At 42.1% G+C, this 13808-nt stretch overlaps 6 protein-coding genes across 7 annotated transcripts in view; 3 read left to right on the forward strand and 3 right to left on the reverse strand.

The window, feature by feature from the left end:
* Positions 1–504: 504 nt before the first annotated feature.
* On the reverse strand, positions 505–2441 carry LOC133841577 (uncharacterized protein YcbX-like). The gene is given in 5 exon segments (XM_062274159.1): positions 505–654; positions 743–1029; positions 1587–1691; positions 1693–2230; positions 2294–2441. Coding segments are annotated over 4 exon segments (1026 nt in total). The 5' UTR covers positions 2221–2230; positions 2294–2441; the 3' UTR covers positions 505–548.
* A 354-nt stretch (positions 2442–2795) lies between these two features.
* LOC133845439 (U7 snRNA-associated Sm-like protein LSm11) lies at positions 2796–3607 on the forward strand. Its single transcript, XM_062279898.1, has one exon. The coding sequence runs from the start codon at positions 2852–2854 to the stop codon at positions 3605–3607; it is 756 nt and encodes a 251-aa protein (XP_062135882.1). The 5' UTR covers positions 2796–2851.
* LOC133845437 (uncharacterized) lies at positions 3580–4819 on the reverse strand. Its single transcript, XM_062279895.1, has 3 exons — positions 4449–4819; positions 3807–4384; positions 3580–3744 (listed from the first exon to the last, which is right to left on the reverse strand). The coding sequence occupies exons 1-3, from the start codon at positions 4668–4670 to the stop codon at positions 3651–3653; spliced, it is 894 nt and encodes a 297-aa protein (XP_062135879.1). The 5' UTR covers positions 4671–4819; the 3' UTR covers positions 3580–3650.
* Positions 4820–4970: 151 nt separating this feature from the next.
* On the forward strand, positions 4971–8253 carry LOC133845435 (tRNA pseudouridine(38/39) synthase). Its single transcript, XM_062279893.1, is given in 6 exon segments — positions 4971–5412; positions 5471–5562; positions 5626–6108; positions 6164–6709; positions 6859–6890; positions 6892–8253. Coding segments are annotated over 6 exon segments (1515 nt in total). The 5' UTR covers positions 4971–5122; the 3' UTR covers positions 6964–8253.
* Positions 7179–13808, reverse strand: part of LOC133845432 (AF4/FMR2 family member lilli) — a 50099-nt gene continuing 43469 nt past the window's right edge. The window contains exons 6-11 of one of the 2 annotated variants that reach the window (XM_062279891.1): positions 9818–11396; positions 9012–9352; positions 8079–8213; positions 7821–7991; positions 7633–7750; positions 7179–7570 (exon numbers count right to left, since the gene is read on the reverse strand). In XM_062279891.1, coding sequence (XP_062135875.1) covers positions 7540–7570; positions 7633–7750; positions 7821–7991; positions 8079–8213; positions 9012–9352; positions 9818–11396 — 2375 coding nt within the window. In that variant the 3' untranslated portion in view covers positions 7179–7539. Of the gene's footprint in view, positions 7571–7632; positions 7751–7820; positions 7992–8078; positions 9353–9817; positions 11397–13808 lie in introns of both variants that reach the window. The other variant, XM_062279890.1, reaches the window with a different exon arrangement.
* LOC133845436 (gamma-soluble NSF attachment protein-like) lies at positions 12168–13258 on the forward strand. The gene has a single exon (XM_062279894.1). It carries the CDS (start codon positions 12225–12227, stop codon positions 13140–13142), a length of 918 nt encoding a protein of 305 aa, XP_062135878.1. The 5' UTR covers positions 12168–12224; the 3' UTR covers positions 13143–13258.

The raw sequence follows: 13808 nt of genomic DNA on the forward strand, positions 1-13808 counted from the left end.
TAGTAAATATACCGAAAGGTAAATATTTAGTATATACTAATTTGCATGGAAATAGAGCCTGTTTGACATTTTATACTAATAAAGTTCATTAGAACTTTTTCATTGTTTTTTTATGTTTTTAACATTTATTCTGTCGTTGTTGTTATAGAGTCTAGACGAATTGCAAAAATTACATAAGATCCCTTTTGCGTAATAATTTTTTAAAACATGCTTAAAAAAATGTAATCTATATTTAAACCTTAAATTTGATTTTTTAACAAAAACAAAAGCTCACAAAATCTAAGAGTTTATACATATATAGAGAGGCAGAAATTATTTTAGCAAGGTGTTTAATAAAAAGAGTTCAAGGCCATAGACGCTTAGCCATTTGTTGATATTTGAATTATAAGACAACCGCAAAATAAAAAATACATAAATAAAAACAAACAATAATATAAAAATAGTATTTTAATGACGTCAATCTGCAAAGTTTGAATTACAGTGAATACAAAATTAATCAAAATTTGGAGTCTTTATTATTTATATAACATATTATGTTCTTAATTATTTTATTCGTCCTCTACATAGACAACATCATTTGCTTTGACATTTCCTGGTCGTCGAAGACCTAAGTGAATTCCCAAAGCAGGCGATGAATAATTAAACAAGCGATAGCTGTAAGTTTCACGATAAGAAGTTATTTATGAATTTAAATATTTCAATGTTAGGTTGCTTCCCTTCCCATTAGCATAATTTAATTTACCTGCGTAGTGTTTTCAGTGGTTCGCCATCGACATTCCGTTGTGCTGTATTTACGTTGATGTTGGGTAAAATGCAACGAGTACATGGAGCCACAACCCGAAAGACAGCGTCATCGCCGATGCGTATCCACTGCCAACCATCCTCCGCATAAGGCTTATCCACATCCATTTTCAACTCAAAGTTTCCGCGAAATTGTAACGGTTCTACGGGCTGCTTTAGTCGTGTGTTCAGATCAGCAATAGAAGCCAAATTCATGAGCATATAGCTCGTTGCATCGTTAAGGGTTCCCTGCAAAATTCGTTATTATTGGAGGTATCATCATCCCACTACGGATAGTATGCAATGTGATATAACCGCAAATTCGCAAATTCGGAAAATATTTGAATAACAGATGCAATTCTCTTACATTACCCGCAAGGCTATTATTTTTATAACTGCTTACATTCTTGTTTAGCATCAAAAACTAAAAATACATATATGTACATCATATGTATGTATGTATGGATCCCGTTTGTCAGTCTGTGTGTGTGGGTTGTAAATTGTAAATTTTTGTTTTTTTTTTTAAATTGGCCACTCCTTCCGTTTTAGCGCCAATAAAAATTTATTCATTTATATGTATATGTAAAATAAATAAGTATTAAATTATATCAGGGGATTCAAAGCACAAAATGCTCTCGATTTTCAATATTTCCAAAACTATAAAATAGAAAGTAATATGCAGTAAGAAGGTTTTATGTAAGCTACAATGGTAATGGAAATGTAAACAATAGTCTCAAAGGCAAACTGCTTTCTCTAAACATAATGGTCATGTATATCTTATTATATGTTTATTAGTTGCTACTTACAGAATCTGTTTGCCGTAGGAATGGCATGTGTTTCATATCAGGAAGAGTTGTACGCACTGGCACAGAATAAGGGTAATATACCAGTTTTAAGCCCGAGTCCTTTTTTCAGTATGAACTGAGAGAACCATGTGTCAAACTGAGTACCACACAACATCACCGTCAGGCTGACGCCCCACACTGCGGTGCGCACATCTTTTCCATCCTTTCCAGGTGATTGCAAATGATGGAAGTCCAGTGGTAAATCGGGCATGCCAGGGGCGGTAAACAGCAAACCATTATTAATTTGTTTGGGCTGTATATGAACCATATGGGGATAACCTCGAGCTGTTATCATTTCGTTGTTATCGTTGATCAGCATAAATTTACGATCGCGCCAGCTGTCAATGCCAATGCCGAGCAAATCACAATCATACTCCTGTTGCTGGTCACTGATCTTGAGCGGAGCACACGACTTGACTGGAAATATGTGAATCTGCTGCAAAGTGCCAACGCGACGCCATTTGATTGGCATGAGATCGCGATGAAGATGGCGATATACCAAGTAACCAGCGGTCCCTGCAGCCACCAAACCAACGCCCACACCGATCAAGGTCTTATTGGACAGTCCCAAGCTAGTGCTTAAGTTGGAACTCATGGTTTAATAGCTGCAGTAAAAGTACACAATTAATGTATTTGATTATATATACATATTAGCAAAAATTACTCACAAGATAACAATTTAAAAGCGAAGGCCACTTGTTGCTTTCACAGACTAAAAAGATTTATGTGGTAAGTGTTCTCCAATTGTTGTTTACAGCAATTGCAAATTATTCCATTTCCAATTTAAAACCTGGTCATACTTCTCAGTATGGATTTAAAAGCATGGTTTCTAATGATATACAAATATTTTATTTTAATGGTAATTCAACTTTTAAAAAGGCCTTGACTTCTGGGAGTACCTCCAATACTAGGTAAACATAATCCCAGCCTTGAAAGACGTCAAACTAATAATATAACTAATATATAAAAATGATTTTTTTTGGTAAGGGCCCACTTTATTTTCATTTTGTTTTATATTCTTAACTGACTAGAAATGAATATACATTTTCACACAATCTTCTAAAACGGGAGATTCGAAGATAATTCAAAAAATCGCGCCACTTTAAAAAGTATTAATAAGTGTGGCCAAGCTAAGTAGTTTTTTGAACTGCTTTGGTTAGTATTTTTTGGTTGTTAAGGATTTAGTATTGAACTCACGTTTTTGCTGTTGATCATAGCGGAGAAGTATGAGCGACGACACGGCTAAAAAGGACGAAAAGCACTCGGCGGAGGAACTGGACGTGGGCAGTGATCGTTTTAATCCATTGCGTGCGCTCTATGCCGTCGACTATAGAGTCACAGAAAAAACCCCAAAGGTGTTATACCAAAATTTAGCGGCGTTTGAAAGTGCGCTGATTAAAGTTGGAATTTGGCAATTAAACAAACGTCAACAAAAGAACGATGCCCCGGCTACGACCATCAAAAGTAAGAGCCTTTCCACGCCAATGTCAGTGGAGCAACCGACAAGTCTACGGCGATTTCAACCACATCAGATGGCTATTAAAGGCACCGTGAAAACGAAACATCAACGCAATCTTTTTACACACATGGCAGGCGTTGAAGGTCCTTTGGCCATTTTACGCAAATTTTTGCCAGCAAGCGAGCAGCTCAGTTCAAACCGAATACGAGTATACTTGCGTAAGGAGCATGGCATTGGTGGGACCATTGAGGGCGAGCTTGTAGCATTTGATAAGCAATGGAATCTATTGCTCAAGAACGCTGTGGAAGTCTGGCAACGTCGCAAGTACAAGTATGGGGACCAAAAGGTTTTAAGCACTACCACCACTTCTGAAGAATGTATTGCAAGGCTTCGGCAGTTGGGCATTGCGCTGCCCACCGTTCAAGTGAAAAGTCTGAGTCGTAAGAATGTCCAGCTAAGACGTGATCTGGCCCAGATAATGGTTCGAGGCGAAAATGTGGTCTTAATCAGTTGTATTAACTAAGCGATGTATTTGTGATTTTAATATTAGTTATTTAAGTAGTCAATTAAGTGGTATACACCATAGGCACACACTCCTCAGCTGCCACATGGGACGGTGAATCGTCCTCCATTAAATGTTGTAAGCTCTCATTTGGATAGCTGGCATAAGAAAAAGAAAAAAAAATTAGTTATGGATTCAAGGTTGGTGAATGTAATCTTACAGCTTTGAGGGGCTCTCATCGCTGAGCATCGTAGCTGGCACTGTGGCCGAGGCGCATTCTGGACTCATCAGCTCAATTGGCGTGGGGCGACGCTCTTGCAATTGCCGGGTTATCTCTGCTGTACTTAGTGTGTTGCTTGCACCCACTTGGTGCTGATGTTGGAGAGAAGGTGAAACCGTTGCTGTCGTTATAAGCGGCTTCTTGCTCAGTTGTTGATGAACCATGCCGCCGCCGCCGCCTGGCAAGACTTTACGTTTTCGCCCACGGGTTGCGCCACTCACAACTAACTGCTGTGTAGGTGGCCCTGCCATCTTGGCATCCATCTTTTCCTTATGTTTCTTGCGTAGAGCAGCTGCCTCCTTTGTGGTGTCAAGTGTATTAGGTAGCTGCATGCCCGTTGATGTGGACGTCGTGGGTTCTGCGTCTGAATTGGAGCTATCAGTAGCATCACTGTCACTCGAGTCTTTGGCTGGTTTCTCGTACAACAACAAGCGATCAATCAGAAATGATCGGTCGCGGGAGACTTTTAGCAGGCGTCGTTGATTTGTATGCAACAAATCCTGAAAGTATTCATTTTCCTAATGGTAAGATAAATATATTAATGCACTTTATTGACAATAAAGGGGGGAGAACAAAATTTACATAGATGAGGAATTTTAATTTGCGCTTCAAATTCCTGTAGCGCTCTTTGTAATCTACGTTGACATTTGCTGTTCCCGTGGATGCAGAGCTGGAGGCACCTGGAACTTGTCCGGAAACTGCCGCAGATGGCTTGGTTTGAAGCTCATCATCACTTTCTTGCTCTATATTTCCTGTTGTGGCCTTTTGGTTGGCCAACGATCGGCAGTACCATCCCTCCAGCATGTTTGCGTTGCTTTTATTGATTATGGATTTCTACACAATGTAACCCTAATCTTTTGTCATTCACGTTCTTTCAATGCTTGCGACTTTTCCTTAATTCATTGTTTTTTGTAAGTATTTATTCAACGAGTTGCGAACACCAGTGTGACTTCCCGTTAATTTTTAAAATTTACCACAAATATGCGTTTAATACCAAAAACTATGTATTGGTCACACTAAATAAATTTGTACAGGTAATGTAATTTTTATAATAGCCGTGTGTAATTAATAATGATTACAATAATAATTTTTTTTTGCTTTAATTATAAAGTTACGTCTACATATAATAAAGTTTTAATTTTCAAAATTAGGGGATAAGTAAATATGAAAGTGCGGCCACATTGTTATGTTGCAGTTTTGTTTCCATACGCACGTGTTGCGTATGTTGTTTATAAACATTTCACCGGTTTAAGAAAATGAGCCAAAAAGTGGTAATTAATAAACGTTTGAAAGGCCTAACGCCTGAGGCCCTTAACCAGCTAAGTAAAGCAGAGTTAGTTAACAAAATTGTGCAGCTAGAAGCGTACAATTTCCAACTAAAAAACCTATTGCAAAAGAAACTAACAGAGAGCGACAAAAACAATGCTGAATACAAAACGTTGTTGGAAGGGGAGAGCGGGGTGCGAGAGCGTTCAAAGGAGTCGATGGAATCGGAGGATAAGTCTTCCACCAAACGGAAAAAGCAACGTATGTTTGATTGGTCTAGGTAAGTATATGGATAGTCATTCATCTCGTAAGTCTTTAATCAATCGTTGTGATTGTAGTGCACATCGGCGTCATGTCCTTCTCAAGGTTGTCTATTTTGGCTGGGACTATCAAGGCTTTGCATGCCAGGAGGACTCAAATGACACAATTGGTAAGTGAATTGCACATTAATGGTTAATTACGCATATAATTAAATTATGCTCAACACCTGCAGAAGCGCATTTATTTCGTGCCTTGTTGCGCACTTGTCTGATTGAATCTCGCGCTTCCTCCAACTATCATCGCTGTGGACGCACAGACAAGGAGGTGAGCGCCTTCTGCCAAGTTATATCCATTGATTTACGCAGCAAACTGGCACCTGAAGCCCAACTAGATACACAGTCGATCACTTCAGAAATTGACTATTGTAGTCTACTGAATCGCGTGTTGCCCAAGAACATCCAATGTGTCTCCTGGATGCCGTTGCGTAGTCCAGTGTATAGTGCTCGCTTCGATTGTATTGCCCGCACTTATCGCTATTACTTCCCTAAGGGTGATCTGAACATTGAAGCTATGCAATTTGCATGCCAACTATTACAACGCCATGCCGATTTTCGCAATTTTTGTAAAATGGATGTTCATAATGGCGTCACAAATTACATGCGCAATCTGCAGCATGCGGTGGTAAAGCCATGCGATGAGACAGCTTCCGCTTCTGGTAAGTGAAGGAAATGCATTTCTAATTACTTTGATAGAAAACAACTTTTTTGTAGGCTATGCAATGTACTTTTTGGAAATCAAAGCGAACGCTTTTCTATGGCATCAGATACGCTGCATTATGGCCGTACTGTTACTCGTTGGCCAGAGGCACGAGCAGCCGAGTGTTATTAGTGAACTGCTAGATGTTGTGAAGAATCCCTGCAAGCCGCAATACACACCTGCCATTGGACTGCCATTGAATCTGTTTCATTGCGAGTTCCGGGCGCACACAACACGTCTAGCCAACACATCAGGGAATGCTGTTAATGATGCTCACGATGATGTGCTGGACAATGATAAAGTCGAGTCGGCTGTCAACGAACCCGATCTAACAGATTGGGTTTATAGCGAGGAAAATTTGCAAAAATTGGTCGAGAACTTGCAGTGTGAGTGGACACAGTTCAGTGTAAAATGCACCATGATTCGTAATGTACTCACGCAACTGGAGGAGATGCTTGAACAGCAATTCAAGCCACAATTGGTCCAATCCCAAGTGATTATGCTGCAGGATGCGGTTAAACCGCGACAACATCAGCCGCTTCTGCAGCGCAAACGATGTGGTAAGTTTTAGCTTTTAGACTTGAATAAAAGCTACTGACAAGTACCAAAATTCATCAGCGTCAGCAGCTCAAATCAAATATCCACTATCTATTTTATTTAAACAATAATTTTTATGTAACTACAATGTATTTATCTTAATATTTTCCAGAGAGTTTAGAAAATCGCATCGAGCATTTTGTAAAAAAAGCAAAGGCTGATAGTGAAGGAGTCTGCAGAAACGGATGCGAGTAATCGGATGGATGAGACAAGCTAAAAGACTTTGTAAATGCTGTAATTAATTGAGTAAAATTACTCTGCATATTTATTATTATTACTGTATTCAAGTAAACAATATATGTATAATATTTAAGGTACACAATTTGATTTAGGCAATATAGCTTTTTTCTATAGCTAGAGAACAATTCCAAGGAAAGTCAGACGACATTGAATTTAAAGTTGATTTTATTCTTAAAATCATGTTCTTAAGGATTAACATTGAGTACTAATTTGTATGCTTCTCTTCTGCTGTGTGGACAATGTACAACAACAATTTATGACTATGAAAGAACGGACAATGCTGGATTAAGGCCAGCTAGTTATTATATAGTACTTGTAGTGATATGTGTAAACAACATATATATTTATTTATATATGTATATAAGTGCATTATTTTACGGGAGATTTGTACGTTTACAAAAGTTTGACTACAAACTAAATTTTAGTTTTCAAATTTACAGTCGTTATTGTAGGTATAACAAATAGTTTTTAAAACATAGTTAAACATATATATGTACTATATATAATTAATAGTATGTAAGTTAATAGCTTATACTCCAATAATTGGGCAGCTCTATGTACCCATTGATTTGGCCTTTTGTAGTCTGAAATCGCAAGAATGGAGAATTATAGTCTCTATAAATGTGTAGCTTAAAGCAAAACTCACTTTCTTCGCAGGATGCGCAGCACTATTGTGCCCTCGCGCACATTCTTGAAGAGTCCAATCGTCTCGGCATGGCTCATGCCCTGCACAGAGTGTCCATTGATTTCGACAATCTCATCGCCTGTTGGAAGAAGATCGGGTGATATTGAAGCTCCGACCCAAAAGAAGACGACAAGAATGCTGCAACTTACCCGCCTGCAGCGTGCCATCATCGGCAGCTTGGCCAGAGGGAAACACTGTCTTCACAAAGATGCCCATGTTGCCCTTGGGTGAGTCCCGGCCACCCACAATGCTAAAGCCCAGCGACTTGAGGCCTGGCCCCTTGAAGAACGTTATCGTCTTTGGTGTCGAGCGCCCATTGCCTGCAGATGTAAAGGAATCAAATGAGGAGTTAACAAATGATCAAATATATAGACAATGTGGTTATTGTTAGGCTAGGTTAGGCTCACCCTCGCTCATGGAGGCACGTATGACCTCGGCCATTTCCTCGTCGCGTATTGTTAGCTTGGCCACCGGCAGCGATGGACGATGATGCATTAAAGAGGCGGCTGGTGGTGGTGCTAACGATGTGTTAGTTACACCAGCTGCGGATGATGGAGGAGCAGTGGAGCAGGAATTGAGAAATGGATTAGGCGAAAACAATGAAACGCTTTTCTGCGTGTGCTTGATGTACAATGAATGGTGTTGTTGTGGTTGCTGTTGTTGTGGTTGCTGTGATTGCTGCTGCTGGGGTGGCATGTTATTAGTGAGATCAGTTGTTGTTGTTGTTGTTGTTGGGGTGTCAGTTGTTGTTGTTGATGTTGTGTTGTTGCTGCACTCTGCTCCAGCTGAACTCGGAGGCGGAGGCGACTGCATAAACAGGCTGAGACGCGACGAACTGAGTCGCGAATGCGCAAATCTCAGCGAGCGATAATGCGAATTAGTGAGATTAATCGAGTTCCTAGCATAATGTGTGCGCTGGCCAAACTGCTGGCCAGTCGCATCCCTCGTCACCGACGCTGACGCAGACGCAAGGGCAGCGCCCTCGGAGCAACGTTTGCGTGCTAGCAGCTGCCACTTTTCGTCATCTGCCAGCGAGGAGGCGACACAAATGCTGGCCGCCCGATTCGCATAAACGGGCGTATAGGATTCGTTATTGGTGTTAGCAGTGGAGTTGATAGAGGTGTTGTCATTGTTGTTGTTGTTAAAGAGCGGTGTTGGCGTTAGTGCCAAACTGCGCTGACCTGACGAGCTGCGCGATCGGCGACGCAGTAGCTCATGCTCCTGCCCACTCACGTCCAGCGATGGACGCGGCGTCGAGCTTCGACGATGCTGCATCAGCGGCATGGGCGTGGGCAATGTGCTCACACTGGCCAGCGAACGCGCATCGCACTGATCCTCACCCTCTTGCTCCTCCTCCTGCTGCTCCCGTTCCCGTTCCAACTCCTGCTGTTGCTGTTGCTGCTGCTCGTGCTCGACCTGCAGCTGTAGACTCTGCAAGCTGTTCAAGCTGTCCGTGCGCTGGCAGTAGCTGAGACGTTGCCGCTGCGTGCTCAGGCCATCGATGCGTATTTTGGTATAGAAATCGGTCACAGTGGCGATCTCGTCGTGCGCTATCACCAGATCAATGCAGTTCTTCACAAAGGTGCTGAGCAGTCGCTGCACTTCCGCAAATGATTGAATGCCCCGCAAATGCTTTCCATTCACGTTCACGATCTCGTCGCCCAATCGCAGTCGACCATCCCTTTGGAAAGAGTGAATAGAGTTAAAAGAATTTATTATTACTTTTCTAATATATGGAAAAGATTACAAAACGAGGACTAACTTAGATAGTTCATCCTCTATTTTAGAAAATACTTTGAATACATTTACGAAATGCTTAGATTTGAAATTAAGAAGTGAATGCATTCAATGTAAATTAAGTTATCAGAATTCTTAGAGAATTGAATGCAATATTGAATAAAACAAAATAACATAATTTAAATGTTGGTTATCACAATTAGTATTCTAAGCATATTTTAGTAAATTTGTTTAAACTAACGTATTTATATAAAAATTAGATAAATAATGATAATCTCAAATAGTCTTCAAAACCCCAACGAGATATGTACTTTCGAGCTAAATCATCGGCTCAAAAGTGATTTTGTTAACGCAATCGTAACTTTATAGAATTTTACTAATATGTAATTAGTATAAACATATGACTTACTTTTGGGCCATGCCATAAGGTTCCAGCTCGACAATGAGATAGCGATATTGCTGCTCATTGTTGTTGGTCACGACCATTTTGGGCGATAAGACGAGACCAATGTAATCCTCCTGGCACTTGCGCTCCAGCTTCAGTTGTCGGAAGCGTCGCCTGATCGTCTCCGTCTCATAGTCGTAGTTGTAGCCACCTAGGGAGACCGGTGCACTGCAGATGCTGTTCCGCACCGAAGAGGAACCTCCTATGCCCATGGTCATGCCCATGCCGACGCCCTCTGAAGAGCTGAGCGAGATGAGCGAGTTGCGCTTGAGCGTGCCCGAGGCAATAGATTCTGTATCTCCCCCAGAGATGCTAAGATTATTGCCTAGTCGAGCACTGGCGCCGCCCACATTAACGCCAACGCCTCCAGCGCCGCCGCCTCCGCCACCGTCGCTGTCGTAGCCCGACTCATTTGAACTTAGACAACTACTTAATCTTTGGTAAAGTGGTTCCCAGTCCTTGGACGAGATGCTGTCATTGCGCGACACATTCGCCAGCTGCTGCTCCGGCGAGTGGCGTTGTGGCAATGGCGATTGCTGTGCTGCTGCTGTCGACGCTGCAGCTGCTGCCGCTGCGGCTGCTACTGCTGCGGCTGCCGCCGCCTCCCGCTGCAGTTGCTCGCGCTGCTTGAGCAGCACAGAGCCGCCGTTCTCCTCGGGCAGCACTGAGAGGCGAGACCTCAAGAAGGCATAGGGAAAAGCACCACGACGTGCCGCATCCTGCTGCCCACCATTGCTGGCATTGCCAGCACCGGCTGCTCCTCCATTGGGCGGTGATCCCACGCTGCTGCCTGCGTTGCTGCCACTGCTGCTGCTGGCTGTGAGGCAACTGCTCACCTTGGCAATGTCATCGCAACTGCTCGACTTCAGGCTGGAGATGCGTGGCAGATGCTGCTGCTGTTGATGTTGTTGCTGGTGGAGGTGCTGCTGCTGCTGATGCTGCAGATGCTGACGCTGCTGTCGCTGAAGATTGAGACCCTCGGTGGGATCATCGCACTTGATGTATGAGCAACTCGACAGCTGGCTAGTGGAGCTACTGCGGTATAGTGTCTGACTCGCTGGCGTTGCCTGCTGCGCCGCCTCTGAGGCCTTGAGGAGATTGTGCGAGCGATGATTCAGCATGCCCGTGGAGCCGATGCGATGAAAGAAATTCTTCAGCGCCTTCTGTGGTCGTGCCACCGGCTGGTATTGATGCGTGGGCGTCGACTGTGCACTCTGGCTGCCCCGGCTAGCCAAATCCTGCACTTGGGGCGACGGTTGTTGTTGCTGCTGCTGTGGTTGCTGAGGTTGCTGATGATGTTGCTGACGCTGCTTGATCGTCTCAATGGGGCCCGACTTGCACTTTTTGAGCGTGCTGCTCTGATAGCCTATGGGCGTGGACGTGGGCGTTGCCTTGCCATTGTTGCCATTGCCATTGGACTTGTGGTGCGTTGGCGAATGGAATAAACTCCGCAGATCCGTGTGTGATTTGTGTGTATTAGCGGGAGACTCGCTGCGCTTCAACAAATCCAGTTTGCGACTCATGCGTTTGCCCCACGTAAAGACTGCAACGGGAGAGATGTACTCAATCAGAAAGTGATTTCTAACTTAATTAGAATGCTTCAATAAATCTCAACACCTCAGAGGCAAATGCCGCAGCACATCATCAAGAAATGTCAATGCGTCAATAACGAGTTATTGGCACAAGGGAAACTTGCAACTGGACCTTGTCCGACCTGCTCTCCCTTTGTCTTTGTGCCTTAGTGTGCTGACACGTGTCCATGGCATTGGATTACAAGGTGACCACAATAAAGGTCGGCATTGGAGCAAAAACCGCAGCTTGAATAGAATAGATTTGACAGGCGGCAAGTTTTGCGGCAAGCTGGCGACTTTCACTTACTATATGTTCATACATATAGTACATGTAATGTACATATTTTAAAAATGTATCAATTCCATAAATTTGTTTAAAAAGAAACGTTCAAAATGGTCAGTTTAGGTTCTTTAATATATTGTGAAATATAAATACTAAATATAATGTGAAGTTTTCTAAATAATTAAAAAAATATTTATATATTTCACAATTACAAAACATTAAAGATGTTGTGTTACTAAAGTTCACGTAATTTAGAAAACATACGTCAAGTAATAGAAAAAGTTTTAAAATTACAAAAATAATTTAATCATAATTGATTTCAACAGAAGTATACTTAATTTAAAATTAAGCATACGTCAAGACAGCGCGCTCACTTGGCAGAAGTATCGTTTCTACCAATCGATACTAACTTGAAATCGATACTAACCGATTGTGGTATATTAATTTAGTATTTTTTCGTTTGTGGCACACAGCCACATTGCACACATAAACAACAATTGATTTTTCGCCAGGAAAAATGTCTCTCGCTGCGAAAAAAGTTGCTGAGGGCGAGGAACTTGTACGCACCGCGGAGAAAAGCCTAAAAACATCACTATTAAAATGGGTGCCAGATTACGACAGTGCAGCAGATGAGTACTCTAAGGCGGCAACTGCGTTTCGGATAGCAAAGTCATTTGACAAGAGCAAGGAATGTTTTCTCAAAGCAATCGAGTGCTACAAGAATAACAAATCGTGGTTCCATGCTGCCAAGTCGTACGAGCAGATCATCTTGTTGTGCAAGGAAACGGATAAATTAAATGACGTGGAAGAATATGCCAACAAGGCATGCAGTCTGTATCAGCAGCATGGTTCACCCGAGGCAGCTGCCTCAGCATTGGACAAGGCAGCCAAATTGGCCGAATCAAAGAATCCGGAAATGGCTCTGCGTTTCTATCAGCATGCAGTAGAGGTCATACTTATTGAGGATTCGACACGGCAAGCTGCCGAGTTCTCTTCAAAGGTATCCCGATTGTTGGTAAAGCTCAAGCGTTACGAAGAGGCAACAAATGCGCTGAAAAAGGAAATCGGTTTGAATCAGCAAACCGAATCGTATGGACAAATTGGACGGTTAGTTGTAGCGCTTGTGCTTGTCCAATTGGCGCGCGGTGACTCTGTGGAGGCAGAAAAATCCTTCAAGGAATGGGGCAATTGCTGTGAGCCCGAGGAGGTGTCAACACTGCAAACACTGCTGCAAGCATTTGACGATGAGGATCCCGAACTTGCTGCCAGAATGTTAGCATCGCCGTTCATTCGACACATGGACGTTGAATACGCCATTCTCTCGAAGAACATTCCATTGCCCAAAGGCTTAGAGATTGAGAAGAAAGCAAATGCCGAGACTAGCGGCGGTACCGCAAAACAGGAGGAAGAGGACGAGGGCGAGGGTTTGTGTTGAAATGCCGTCTCAAATTGTTATTTAACTACTCTAATCACATAATTAATCAATTAATGCAATTTACAATGTAATTGTTAATATAATATATACTTAATAAAATGCTGTTTATTGTCTTCACCTTACACAATGTCTATAAAATATTTATGTATGTAAAGTCATCTTATCCATGACCAAATCGATAAGTCATATCTATTTTTTGCACTCTTGCAGTTCTTATGTAAATTTCCTCTCACTTTTGGTGCAGTATTCCTAATGCCACCTGCATTTGTTGCTTTATTTCAAACGCTGTCCGTCATCGTAATTGGCAATCCACAATCCGGTACTCAATGTGTCGACAGTATTGTATTATCTAGTATTGTTGTATAATCAACACACGATCAAGCCATTATTTGTGGTATTCAAAACGATTAGCTACTTGGTCACTCTTATTACAACAACACAACAAAGTGGACTTATGCGATCATACACCCAAACATGTGTAGGAATGTGATAAGCCCCCATCTTGAATAGTAGTCGTTGTGGGCTCCAACGTAGCCTGTGGTTGTGGTGTACTTGCGATGTTGTACAGTTATTAAACACTAAACACACCTCAATTACAAACGATGCATAACCAATCACAAAATGGTTCCCCATCCCCCTCTCTGTAGATCATCCAATGCAAGTCCT

Source organism: Drosophila sulfurigaster, chromosome 3, assembly GCF_023558435.1.
Source record: "Drosophila sulfurigaster albostrigata strain 15112-1811.04 chromosome 3, ASM2355843v2, whole genome shotgun sequence".
Lineage (NCBI taxonomy): Eukaryota > Metazoa > Arthropoda > Insecta > Diptera > Drosophilidae > Drosophila > Drosophila sulfurigaster.

Excerpts from the sequence above, each read along its gene's own strand:
- LOC133845439 (XM_062279898.1), top strand. The coding sequence starts at position 2,852 with ATGAGCGACGACACGGCTAAAAAGGACGAAAAGCACTCGGCGGAGGAA.
- LOC133845437 (XM_062279895.1), bottom strand. The coding sequence starts at position 4,670 with ATGCTGGAGGGATGGTACTGCCGATCGTTGGCCAACCAAAAGGCCACA. Across the intron at positions 4,385-4,448 it reads AATTAAAATTCCTCATCTAT|GAAAATGAATACTTTCAGGA; the intron begins GTAAATTTTGTT and ends TCTTACCATTAG. Across the intron at positions 3,745-3,806 it reads GATGAGAGCCCCTCAAAGCT|CTATCCAAATGAGAGCTTAC; the intron begins GTAAGATTACAT and ends TTCTTATGCCAG.
- LOC133845436 (XM_062279894.1), top strand. The coding sequence starts at position 12,225 with ATGTCTCTCGCTGCGAAAAAAGTTGCTGAGGGCGAGGAACTTGTACGC.